Source organism: Nematolebias whitei, chromosome 14, assembly GCF_014905685.2.
Source record: "Nematolebias whitei isolate Nwh7 chromosome 14, NemWhi1, whole genome shotgun sequence".
Taxonomy (NCBI): domain Eukaryota; kingdom Metazoa; phylum Chordata; class Actinopteri; order Cyprinodontiformes; family Rivulidae; genus Nematolebias; species Nematolebias whitei.
In genome coordinates, this window is record NC_056511.1 from 6,810,385 (window position 1) to 6,824,120 (window position 13,736).

Consider the following 13,736-nt stretch of genomic DNA (forward strand, 5'->3'; position numbering starts at 1 on the left):
AAAAGCTCACATTTTTTTCAGGTTTAAGCCGAGTCCAGAAGCTGCAGAGAATATATCTATTATATGGCTAACAATGGGAACTTGGGTGGCATTTTTTAGGAATGAAGTGGTATCATCAGCCAAATGACTAATTGTAATTTCTCTACCTGCAATAAAGATACCTTTTAATGGACTATTTTTTTTAATACGAGTGGATAGAAGTTGTGTACATACACACACACACACACACAAATAATAAATAAGGAGATGCTGGGCAGTTCTGTTGGATACCCTACTGTAATTCAGATCTTGGTGAAGTCCCATTTTTTAGTCTAATGGAACTGTTACCATTGGTGTACATAGTTTTAACAGCTTTACAGAAAAATTTAACAAAACCAAAACACTCTATTTGAAATATAAAATTATGCTCTACTGTGTCAAATGCTTTATAAAATCCAGGACGATAAAACTTTCATCAGGACATAGAAATGAGTATTAAATTATATTGAAAACAAGTCCAATATTGTTGATGTCTTTTTCTCATGAATCCTGAGACTTTGATCAATAAGTGGATCCAAGACATTTTTAAGCTGTTTCGCAAGTAAATGATGAATAGACAAGGAAACCTTCTATGCCTTATACGATTTGTTCTTTAAAGAAGATATATTTTTGGTTATGAAAAAGTATTAGGGCATGGTTATCTCCAACAGACAGAAAACACTAAAGTTATTATAATCAAAAACTTTTAAAATGACAAATTTTACAACAATTTAATTTCATTAAATTATGTAAGCAAAACAATAAAACGTTGAAAACTCACAGCTCTCAGCTGCTTGCGTGCTAGTATGAAAAATATGACACTTGATATCAGGATTATTAAAAAATATATATACCAATGGCTTGCCACAGTGTTTCAAGTCCCTCAGTTCATGACCTACTTGGCTTGCCATACTAACACCTTTCATTGCTCTTCATCGACCGTGGTAATTACAATCACAAATCTTTTCCACACAGCTCACTTGAAATAAACAGGCAGGTCTTCAAAGTCCTCTGATTTATCTAAACAAAATATTCATGCTTTGCTTTGGTGTGGAGAGATTCAGATGGTATGTTCTTCTACATATCATAGCAGTTAGGAAAATGCAGTAACCACTGTAAATAAATTGTCTGCCTGCTTCTCTAGAGGTGATCGCCTGTGACCAACAAACTTTTCATTAGCATCTCTGTATCCATTTCAGATGCACAATCTGTGACAGCCTTGTACAAATATATTACATCTCTAACATTAACACATACATTACTTTAAATAAAAAATACTGCAGTTATGAAAAACAATTATTCAAAATAATTTTTACAAAATGTCATATCTGTTCAGTTTCAAGACTGAGTGAACTTTGAAGTGTTTTTAGAAACTGTCTTAATGTTTATAACTTCATTGTTTTGTCCTGTGTGAATTCTCATGTGTGTTTTTAAATGTGACCTTCGTCCAAACCTTTGTCCACAAACATCGCAAGCAAATGGTTTCTGCCCTGTGTGGATTCTCATGTGTGCGTTTAAACTTGACTTGCGTCCAAACCTTTGTCCACAAACATCACAAGCAAATGGTTTCTGTCCTGTGTGGATTATCATGTGTTTATTTAAAGTGGACTTGTCTCTAAACTGTTGTCCACAAACATCACAAGCAAATGGTTTCTGTCCTGTATGGATTCTGATGTGATTGTTTAAAGTTGACTTTTGTCCAAACCTTTGTTCGCAGAATTCACAAGCAAATGGTTTTTGTCCAGTGTGGATTCTCGTGTGACTGTTTAAAGATGACTTTTGTCCAAACTGTTGTCCACAAACATCACAGACAAAAGGTTTTTGTCCTGTGTGGATTCTCATGTGTGCGTTTAAATGAGACTTATCTCTAAACATTTGTCCACAAACGTCGCAAGCAAATGGTTTCTGTCCTGTATGGATCCTCGTGTGTCTGTTTAAATGTGACTTGTGTCCAAAGCTTTGTTTACAAACATCACAAGCAAATGGTTTCTGTCCTGTGTGAATAATCATGTGTATGTTTAGATGATCTCTTCTGTTAAATCTTTTTCCACAGTCATCACAACTAAATGATTTCTGTCTTGACTGGATTTTTTCAATTAAGCCTCCATTTTTCGTAACACGAAAATATTTCTTACTAACCAAACAAGCCGAATACTTTATTCTTGAATGACTTGTCATGTTTCTCTGGACAGACTCCTTGTGGGGAAACTGTGTCTCACACTCAGAAAAGCTGCAAGATTTGTTGACGGTGTTTACACAAGACTCAGAAGCCCGTGACTCTCTGTCGTCAGGTTCTGATCCAGAGTCTGATGAGTCTTTCAGCAGAAAGTCAGCACTATTCACATCTTCATCATCATCCTCACTGACTTCAGTCTCTGAAGAGCTAGAATCATCTTCATTAGTATTCAGATCTGGGTTCCTGGTAGTTTCTGCTCCTCCACAGTCCTCTCCAACAGTTGCTACATTCATCTGGTCAGCAGAGCTGTTGGTTGGAAGATCTTCATCTTCCACTTGGTGCTGATGACATTTCATATGGAGGGACTCTGGGTCCTTCTGGTCCACATCAGACCTCCATTCTTCAGAACCTTCTGCAACAACTGAAATCATCTGCTGAACATCTGCAGGGAAATCTGAAACACAAACATTAAGGACAGTTGTAACTTTATAGTCACACATGCATCACTTGTTGAGTTCACTGCTCAACTTAAAACAACTTCTAATGTTGGACTTCAGAAAAATCTCCTGAAACAAAAATTCAGTGGGACAGACAATTTGACTGGCTATCATAAGATGGTAAAACAAATAGAGCAGTTTTGGAAAATTTTCTGTCAAAGGTTATGAATGTTACTGTTTTTATATTGTGGCAAAGATGGCTGAGAAACAAATTTATTGCGTGCCTTGAGAACCTGCTGTCTACCAAAACATTTTTTTTATCTCAACCTGGAGGCCGGCTCGCCAAGTCACGTTGTCTCCTCAGCATTGTCACTAGGGATGCACTGATCCACTTTTTTTCACTTCCGATCCGATACAGATACCCGCGGTTTATTATTGACAGATACTGATCCGATACCGATCTGGTACAGAAAAACAGTGCTGAATTAACAAAAATGGCTAAATCATGTCATCTGGATCCGTTTCTGAAATGGGTCCGGATGACATGATTTAGCCATTTTTGTTGTCTACCTGGATGATTGAGCTTACAAACCCAGTGCTGAATTAACTTAAAACATTTGTTTTATGTACTGAATTACAAGTTTATTGAAAACTCTGCACCATAACAGCACACTTAAACACACCAAGAGCTTCACAAGCTTGGTCAAACATGTAAAAACAACACAACTTTAATTTGTTCAGTCAGTATGCTAGCGCGTGACGTCACTCAGAGCGCAAAGCATAGAATTAGAGTGAATAGATCTGCCCAGTCATGGATCGGTCACATTGTCACGATACCCGATCCAGAAGTTTAAAAAAGACAAAAAAAACAATACCAATATTGGTATCGGATCGGTGCATCTCTAAGTATTCCCAGGGAGGAGAGAATAGTGATTGAAACAGACCTGAAAGGACATGTTGGTGAAGGAAACAGAGAGGGATTGGGGAATTGATGGGTAGGCTTGGTGTAGGGCTGAGTACCGAACTTTGGTTCTTTTATGGTACTGACTGAACTGCTTGGGTCTGTCAAAATATGCCTCGTCTTTCAGTGTCAAGTTTCGGTGATTGGCTGTAATGTTACACGTGGTTTCGAAAAACCAGGAAAAAGACAGCTCTAGTTCCTAGAGTTTCCAAAAGCAGAATGGGAAGCAGAGCCTTCAGTTATCAATTCAATTCAATTCAGTTTATTTATATAGTGCCAAGTAAAGCTGCCATTTCTAACCTGAACCCGGAGCCCGGCCCCGCAAGACCCTGATTCGGACCGGGCCATAATAACGTGCTTAATGTGTGGGCCGAGTCGGTGTTGGGCTTTTTATTGCGTCAGGGAAGCGTGCAGCTGACGATCCAATATATGCAAACATGGCTTGCCATACTACACCTGCTGCACGCAGCCATTTGACCACAAGCTGACTGGCCAGTTGAAAGAGGTAAAAAGTTCAGTTAAGCTTCAGATGGACTACTTTCAGCGATCCATCAGCCCAAATGGATGTTCATTCAGCTGCTGCACTCTGCAGATGCGCACGGCCGAAGACCCAAACAGGTGAGATCACAAAATATCTGACATGTCATAGCAGGGTTCAATGCAGGCAGAAGCAGTGGAAGCATTTAATGTGCTTTGATGGCTCCTCGGCTCTGATCTTCTGCCCCCTCAGCCGCGTGCGTCTGCCAACCGTTAATAATAATCAGTGGTATAAGCAGTCAAAGCTGAAATAAAATGTCGGGGTTTTTTTCGGGTTCGGACCTGTAATTACTGTTAATTCGTCGGATCGGGTGGTGTTCAAAGATGATAGCTGCATGCTGGGGCCGAGTCGGTTCGGATTATTTGGACCCGAGTGCAACTCTAGTGCCAAGTCACAATAGAAGTCATCTCAGGGCACTGAAAAGAAACATTCATAAATAAAAAATTAATAAATAAATTAAATAAATAAAAATAGCTGACGCTATTTATCTGAGGAGCAGACTGCTTTGAATTTAACTCCATCGCTGAACTCTCATCTTGGGCAAGCATGAAGGCGACAGGCTCCTCTCTTTTGGAACCAACTTCCAACTTCTGTCTGTGAGACTGATACCTTGTCCACTTTTAAATCTAGGCTCAAGTCTTTCATTTTTGTTGTTCTCTAACTGGTTGATTGCACTTACAACCCTTTTTCCTTTTTAATAAATCCTATAGTTAGGGTCAGCTTGGGTTTCCTGACATATCCCTTAGTTATGCTGATATAGGCTTAGACTACTGGTGGACAAATTGACCTCATTTCATCAAATAAATGGTTACAAATGAATACAAACTAATATTTTGTAATGGTTTTTATCTTATTGTGTATTTTTAATCTTTCCTCTTAGTGGTGGTGGTGGGGGGGGGGGGGGGGGGTGTGGGTTGCTGCAAATTTAAACAGCGAAACCGCTCTGTGTCAACACAGATTTTTTCCTCAAATCCAACATAAAAAAAAACCCATACATTTCCCCCTACCATGTCTGTGTAAATGGGGCCTAAAACAAATCATGATCACACACTTCATCAACTGACCCAGACTGTTTTTATCAACAATGTTCTCTCTGTCTGAGAGGTTCTGGCTTAGTGGTTCCGTCCTCCTGTGGGTCTGAAGCTCTGTCCGCTTCATGCTCAACAACTGTCTCAGTGTTTTGAATCAAACACACTGAAACCGACTAAACAAAACACTAAACACTAGGGGTGTAACGGTACGCTAAAATAACATTTCGGTTCGGTTAATTTTCGTTACAAAAAAAAGACAAAATGAAGACTTACAAAACGTTTTTTTTTTTAATATGCCAAGTAAACAATATGTTTGTATAAAAATAAACAAAGTGATGCAATTTGATGATATTTTAAATCAACTGCACTCTACAATAAATAAACTATACTAACAATAATGAAAATCTTAATAAATACAATGACAGTCAGAACCAGAACAATAAGCAGCAACAGATCGTTTACAATCAAACTAATCAAGTTTTAAGTTTTTGGCCAAAAAGACCAACTTGTCCACATTTTCTGCAAAAAGCACAGATCTTGTTGCAGTGAATATCTCTGGCAGTGGAGAAAACCGCTCACTAACAACAGGTGGTGGCAGGAATAAAAAAGTAGCACTTTGCTAATTTTGCAGTGTGGCTGTATTTGGCCTCATTACTCAACCTCTTGGACCTGCTCCCACAGGTGGGACAGGTTCCTGGAAAAGTTCAGAGTTCACTCATCACAGACTTCTTAGCTGGAGGTGATCGCTGGTGGATTTCCCTGAATGGGAAGACTCAGCTGCTATCTCTGTCCCAGACTGGAAATAAAACACAAATAGGTAAAAAAAAAAAGAGTTAACAAGATAACTTTAAATTAAAAAAGTTAATTAGATAATAATAATAATAAAAGAACAATACCTCTTCTTGAATGGTTGTTATGAGGTGGTTGAATCAGTCATCATCATCATCAGGGCAGGGCTTTAATCTGGTCCAGGGCTTGTTGACAATGTCAGTTGTATCTTTTTCATAAAGTGCTGCTTTAACATTTTGGCTGAAGTGTTGACGTGATGGGATGTCGTAGCGGGGCTCAATAACTTTAAAGCCGGCGCATCAACATTCGGACGTAGATCCAGAGCTTTAAAATCTCCTACAGCTTGTGTTATTGCTCTGGACCGATATGAATTACCTGATAAAGGTCGTTTAAATGCTACTGCTGCTGCTTTCGGTCTGCAAAAAGCTGCTTTTCTTGCTTGTAAAAGAGACGTTCACATCCGGATGATGTCGTTTCAGGAGCGTTAATAAGTTAGACGTGTTGCTGCTGCAGATCCCCTCTCCGTGAAACAACGTCGACACACAGCTTTGGATTTGTTCACTTGTCTTTTAACAAGAAAGATATAATGTTCCCAAACAGGAGACCACTAGCGTGCTGCAAGATAATAGCGCCGTGCTGAAACACGCTTAGGAACTTTAGTTCCACGGCGCATAATCTCTCGTTAATAAAATTTAATGAGTGAAAAAATAACTGAACTGGTACGCACGTGGACTGAACCAAACATGCCGTACCAAAACGGTTCGGTACACCCACGTGTACCATTACACCCCTACTAACTATAAAACCAAAACACACTAAAATTACAAATCTCTCCAAACTCATGACTCTCCTGCTCCCGCTGTGTCTTTATCACATTGAACTCCATTCAACTTCCGTGTCTCTTTCTTCTTCTTCTAGTAGATGTTTTTGGAGCATGACAAATAACTTTGCGCCTTTGTCAGAAAGAAGCGGGGAGGCTGTTTATCTGTTAGGCGGGTGTGGGAGGTGAAAGCAGAGGATGATGGGGGGTGTTTTTGCCCCTGACACTGCCCATCTTTTCCGCAGCCTCTCACTCTAAAGCGCTTCAGATACGACTATGATTTTCAGAAAAAGATGTAGCGTGGATTATTTATCATAACTTTGGTTTTATTTGAACTGTCAATACAATTTAAAAACTAATGTGTAGTTTAAAGTCAGTACTTTTGAAAACTGCAATAATCTCTGAGAGGCTGTGTCTTTCCCATTAGAGCAACTGAAATCGCTCGTGACTGTATACCTGTATACCTGTATTATTGAGCATGGACTTTGTTGTCGCTCATGTGACTATTATGCGGCGGCCTGTCAATTGACTCCAAAGGGGGAAAAATAAAAATCGCCAGTCAAGAGTAGGCAGCACCAGACACTAGAGTAGGCAGTGAAATCAACGCTTGCCATCTGTTACTGAGAACACATTAAATCTGCAACTTTTTTAAGATAAGGCTGTGCAAGGGACTTTGAGTTAAACAAGCTTAAACAACATTTTAGACTGGGACTAGATTTAAGTCTTGTCTGTGAAACCGGCCCAGAATGTTACAAACATCATCACAGTTGATCCAAATATACAAACCTAATCTGCAGAGTCGAACCTGAGAGGACTGAGGATTCACGTCATCATCCTCACTCTTTAAAGGAACTGCAGTGAAGGAGAATCTGGTGTCATCAGTCTCCTCCTTCACACTGAGCTGCTCCACATCCAGACTGGTCCTCAGTTCTTCTTCCTCCTTTATGTTGAGGGTCTCTGGGTCCTTCTGGTCCACATTAGATCTCCATTCTTCAGGAGCTTCTTCTTTAATCAGCACTGTCTGCTGAACATCTGCAGGGAACACTGAAACACATTAAGGACAGATATAACTTTATATTCACCCAAACATCACTTGTGTTATCACAGAGTTCAGTGATCGGCTTGAAAACATCAATTAATGGACATCAGAAAAAAATCCTGAAACTTAATTCTTAAAAGATCTTATGGCTGACTCCCAGAAGATGGTAACACGTGTAGAGCTTTCCGTCGGTTCTTTAAGGAACAAATTAAACATGTTGCAGAGTCTTCTAAACTTGTTACAACTTTTTTTTAATCCGGTGTGAGAAAATGCAAAAGTATAATCATATGTGTTTCCACAAAAAAATAATTAGTGTAAGTATTTTTACTTGCCTCCATAATAAACCAGCTCGTGGAAAACCTGGAGAGGATTTTTAGTGGTTATTATTATTATCTCTTATTAATCAAGTGGAATGGATTTGTTCACAAAGAAATAGAAACGGCGCAGGGTTAACCATTTCATGGTAAATGTGTGTGTGGGAGGGGGGTCCCAAAATATATATATTTTTTGACATAATTGTTGCAACGCCTGTGATCTGTACTAATACTACTCTTAAAAATACAAAAAACACTATTAAAAATACACTGAATTTCAAATGTTACTGATTGAGATTCCAATAAAATAAAAGTTTTATGTTTAAATATCCTTTTCCTGCTATAGTAAATCATCCATTAACTAAATTTGCCAAATGGGAACATACAATGACAATCTCAAACTTCCCTTCCCTTGCTGCTCCTAATCAGGATTGGGGTGGGGGGGCTGGACAGTTCTAATCACTTATTATCAATAATAAATGATCATATCTGCCAAGGTAAATCATTATAGATAATTATTGTGAGGAGTCATTCATCGTCATATATTTACATATATGTAAATTATTATTGATAATTTAATTAACGGTGAGTTGTGCAAATTTGTTTGTACACTCGGTTCCAAGGGAATAGCTCTCGTCTCAGTCTCAAAAGGGCTGGTAACTCCTGCTCTAAAGTAAATTTCACCTTGATAACGACCTTTTTGGATCCATCAACAACAATTTGGCTGGATTTTTAAAAAAGATAAACGCGGTGAAATTGCAACAGCAGAGGACGAGCCACACGGTCCTAAAGATGCTAAGCTACAAAAACTGCAGCTAACATCATCACACTAAATAAGATGAATGTATTTATACAAACCCAATCTATGCAGACGATCTCTGGGGTTCAAAGCAGCATCCAGGGTTTTGTTATGTTGCCTTCTTTCTTTTAAACGAGACCGTTCCTCTTCATAATCTGGGCCCGTTTTGTCTAAACCCCCCGACATTTCTTCCGCTGCTGCTTCCAGTCGTTGTTTAACCTGCCGTCTTCAGATCTGTTAGCTTTTGTTGACCAAAAGTTTCCTTTAACAGTTACTGAGCCGAACTCGAGACGAAAGATTTACTGTAAATCTTAAACTTTATAAATCGCTGAAACTTTGAGACGGACACATTGAAGCTAAAGCTAAACCGCATATAAAAAACAATGACGCGTGCGTCGGAGACTCGGAGCTTGATTCGCTTGGTCTGAGTCACGTGATCAATGGCGTCTGAATTTCCGAGGCAACCAAGGTTACATATCTGATTTGATATAAACGTCAGTGGTTTATAAGGTATGTTTTGGTGTCGAATATAAATATAGTATATGATATGTTGTTTTTTTTATTATAAATAAATATGATAAAGAATAATAAACCAGCGAGCGACTTACAGCTTGACACAGAGCCAGCCTCATGGATTTAGTTCATAAGCACTTCTACTGTATCCACTTAAAAAAAAACAAAAAAACACATGTTACTAAAATACAATATGATCTCTGTAAATATGAAAGATTAATTACCTACACAAGGTCATGGGAATTTGAAGCACAAGCATATACAGTATATATATATATATATATATATATATATATATATATATATATATATATTTAAATTAATTAATTAACTTTATTGATTCATTCCAGACATATCAAACCTTGCACACTGCACAGGGTGTATCAACATCATCACCAACATGAATCTGTGCATCCACACACACACACACACACACACACACACACACACACACACACACACACACACACACACATATATATATATATATATATATATATATATATATATATATATATATATATATACACACACATGCACATTTGAACACGCATAACTCCTTGCAAAACAAACCCACATCTGCATATTCTACTTTGACTGAACGCACACAAAATAAAAAAAATAAGTTTAGCCCAATGTGCACACACCTATCCATGTACTTATACCCATATACATGCACACATATAAATCCCTTTTAACATGTCTGAAAATTCTAAGATTGTATTGTGGCGGACACTTGCAGTCACGCCAGAAAATAAGCTATTATTGTGAAAGGGACAGAATATAAGAGAAGACCAACGGTTGTCATTCATTCTTTTTTTTATGTTGGAAGACGTAGAGAATAATGTGTCTCAAAATATATTTCATCTCTTTCTGCTGACTTCCACATTGGTGACCCCGAACATCTGAACATGTTTTCAAATGAGAACTCACCAGATGCGATGCTGACGCCGATTATCCACCAGCCGTGTTTTCGGACTCAGTTTTTTGCCAGGCAGACGTTACTCCAACTGTCGTGGTCTCATCTCCTGCCGCCGCTTCATCTTCTGTTTAGGCGGCCGTTATTAAGCTTCCAGAGTTCTGGCAACATGATCCAGAACCATGGTTCCAGCATGTGGAAACCCAGTTCCATCTCTGTAGAATAACCACAGACGAGACCAAATATTTCCATGTCATTACTGCCTTGGATTCTGTTTCCACCTGTCGTCTGATGGGTCTGCTGCAGGACCCACCAAGCACTAACAAATATAGTGCGCTCAAGGAGAACCTACTATGGCTTTACCAACTTTCAGACGTGGAGCGAGCTGACTGTTGTCCCTGAACAGCTTGGGGGATCGCAAGCCTTCCAAACTGATGGAAAACATGCTGAAATTACTTGGCTCAGGGGATGTTTCCTTCCTTTTTACCCACCTGTTTTGTTGCCAGCTTCCTCCACCTGTTCAAACTGTGCTGACCAGCTCCCCACTGATCCAGACAAAGGATTATTGCTCCCTGGCTGAAGAAGCGGGCTGGCTTTTGTTAGCTTCCAGGTGTGCATGAACTTTTACCGGGCATGACTCGGGGAAGGGGTGGCGGAGGCTGTTGAGGCTGTTGATGCTGTGGCTGTGGAGACGGAGCAGCAGAAGGACAACATGCTTTGCTTCTACCACCACCAGTTTGGAGTAAAGGCAAAGCACTGCATTTCTCTGTGTTCGTTCCTGTGCCAGCTGTGTGTGCTGTCAGTTCGGATAAGCTGCTTTTCATTATGGATGAGATTTCTGGACAGCATTTCCTGGTGGACTTGAGTGCACAGTGGAGCATTATGCCAGTTTTGGCTGCGAACGTCTTGTGTCAGAGTAACATACCCCGGCTGGACGCAGCTAATGGCACTCCCACTCACACTTTTGGGTCAAGGTCAGTGACTGTGTTTCAATGGACATCAGTTTCAGTGGGACTTTGTGATAGCCTCTGGATCTGTACCTATTTTGGGCGTTGTTTTTTTTTATGTGCTTTCAGGTTATTAGTGCATGTTGCTAATCAATGCTGTGTCTTTTGATACATATCCCTGTAAACTTGGAGGTCTCGCCCATTGACCTCTTCCTAACATGCTTACCACTGGTAATGAGTATAAGTCTTCAGTTAATCCAAAATGCTGCTGCCAGAGTCTGGAGTTAGTAGGAGAGATCATATCTCTCCTGTTTTAGCTTCTCTCCAATGGCTTCCTGTCAAGTCCAGAATTGAATTCAAAATCTTACTTCTAACCTACAAAACTCTCAACAACCTAGCTACATCTTATATTCAAGATCTTGTTGTTCCATATTTTCTTAACAGAGCACTTCGCTCTCAGACTGTAGGCTATCTCGTGGTCCCTAGAGATCCAAAAGCAGAATGGGAGGAAGATCTTTCAGTTATCAGGCTCCTTTCTTATGGAACTAACTACCAGATTCTGTCCATAAGGCTGACGCATTGTTCAGTTTTAAGACTGGGCTTAAGACTTTCCTTTTTTGAAAAATCCTATAATTAGGGTTGGCTTGTTATGCTGCCTTGAGCTTAGACTACTAGAGGACAAATTGACCTCCTTTCCTTAAATGATTAGCTAAAATTGAATAGTTTTCATTTAATAATATTTCTATCTTAACATGATTCTTGACCTGCCATTGTGTATCTGTTCTGACCAAACCCAGCTGGTCGAAGCAGATGGTCGCTTGTCCTGAGTCTGGTTCTGCTAAAGGTTTCTTCCTCATGAGGGAGTTTTTCCTTTCCACTGTTGCCTTCATGTTTGCTCAAGATGAGAGTTATGTGATGGAGTTAAACTCAAAGCAGTCTGCTCCTCAGATAAATAGTGTTAAATTATTATTTTTATTTATGAATGTTTCTGTTAACTTATTATTTTATATATGAATGTTTCTCTTGAAAATGAGTTCTCGTGGCTCAATGAAACTACCTGTATGAATAAAGGGTACATAAGTATTTCTGTTCAGTGCCCTGAGATGACTTCTGTTGTGACTTGGCGCTATATAAATAAAATGACTTGAATTGAAAATTGAATTGAATTGAATTGAATGGGTATCAGCGTTTGTTGGTGGAGTTTCCTGCTTTGACAGTTCCCACCTTTTCTGTTACCATAGCTAAGCATGGGGTGGAGCATTGTATCACTATGGTTGGTCCACCGGTTTTTGCACGAGTGTGCCACCTAGATACCACTAAGTTAGCGATAGCTAAGGAGGAGTTGGTTAACATGGAGCGTCTTGGCATTGTGCCATGTTCCAAAAGTCCATGGGTGTTCCCCTTGCACATGGTGCCCAAGTCCATTGGGGGCTGGCGACCCTGTGGGGATTTTCGGCACCTTAACAACACAACCAGTAACGAGAGGTACCCAGTCCCTCAAATTCTGGATTTTTCTGCCTGCCTGGCAGGGGCAATTGTTCTTTCCAAGGTGGATTTGGTGCGAGGCTACTATCAAGTTCCTGTGCATCCCTTAGATGTACCCAACACCACAGTTATCACTACTTTTGATCTTTTTGAGTTTTTACGGATGCCCTTTGACCTTAAAAGCATAGTGCAGCCATTCCAGCGACTTATGGATTCAGTCCTGCAGGGTATGCCCTTTTTGTTCATCTATTTGGACGGTATATTGGTGGCTAGTCCTTCTGCGGCAGAACACATGGTACAACTTTGCCAGCTGTTTGTTCGGCTCAGTAAGCATGGTCTGATCGTGAACCCAGCTAAATGCCTTTTCGGTCTATCTGCTGTTGAGTTCCTGGGACACAGAATATCTTCTGAAGGGGAAGTTCACCTACTTGCCAAGGTTGAAGCAGTTTCAGCTTTTCCTCACCCTCCATCAGTGAAGCCCCTGCAGGATTTTTTGGGGATGGTGAACTTTTATAACTGTTTCATCCCATGGGTGGCTCACCTTATGCACCCCTGGTATGAATCACTTATACTCCTTTTCCATTAGTGCCAGTACAGTATGGCTCAACTTGGCTAGGCACGGTTCCAAGGTTTTTCCACAAGCAGTTATTTGTGGAACCGGACCCTTTTTCAGTCCCCTTATTCTGAGGTTCCAACTGTACCGAGCTGGCCTTAAATCATGACGTCAGAGCACTGTCGGTCACTGACTGGTCAGGGGGTGGAGTCACTTGTTGTTTGAGGAACTTTGCGCTAGGATACAAAATCCTAGCACAAGTAAAATGATCATAAGATAAACAAGTATTAATTTTCAGACCTGTAAAATGTTCCATCATGTAATCATGCAACTCTTAAAAAAAGAAATAACTCTGTTGTAGAGCTGACTGATGGAAGGTATTGTGAAATATTAACAC

General features: G+C 39.8%; 1 protein-coding gene across 1 annotated transcript; it reads right to left on the reverse strand.

Moving 5' to 3' along the window:
- Nucleotides 1-801: 801 nt before the first annotated feature.
- LOC119420410 (zinc finger protein 660-like) lies at nucleotides 802-9,333 on the reverse strand. Its single transcript, XM_037687801.1, has 5 exons — nucleotides 8,982-9,333; nucleotides 7,611-7,814; nucleotides 2,312-2,648; nucleotides 1,808-2,113; nucleotides 802-1,723 (listed from the first exon to the last, which is right to left on the reverse strand). The coding sequence occupies exons 1-5, from the start codon at nucleotides 9,106-9,108 to the stop codon at nucleotides 1,357-1,359; spliced, it is 1,341 nt and encodes a 446-aa protein (XP_037543729.1). The 5' UTR covers nucleotides 9,109-9,333; the 3' UTR covers nucleotides 802-1,356.
- Between the last annotated feature and the right edge of the window lie 4,403 nt (nucleotides 9,334-13,736).

What these genes read in the sequence shown, in the direction of transcription:
- LOC119420410 (XM_037687801.1), bottom strand. Translation starts at nt 9,108, where the DNA reads ATGTCGGGGGGTTTAGACAAAACGGGCCCAGATTATGAAGAGGAACGG. An exon ending in CACTGCAGTTCCTTTAAAGA is followed by an intron (nt 2,649 to 7,610) that starts GTGAGGATGATG and finishes TTTGTGTTTCAG; the next exon opens with ATTTCCCTGCAGATGTTCAG. An exon ending in TGTGATGTTTGTGGACAACA is followed by an intron (nt 1,724 to 1,807) that starts GTTTGGACAAAA and finishes CTGCGAACAAAG; the next exon opens with GTTTGGACAAAAGTCAACTT.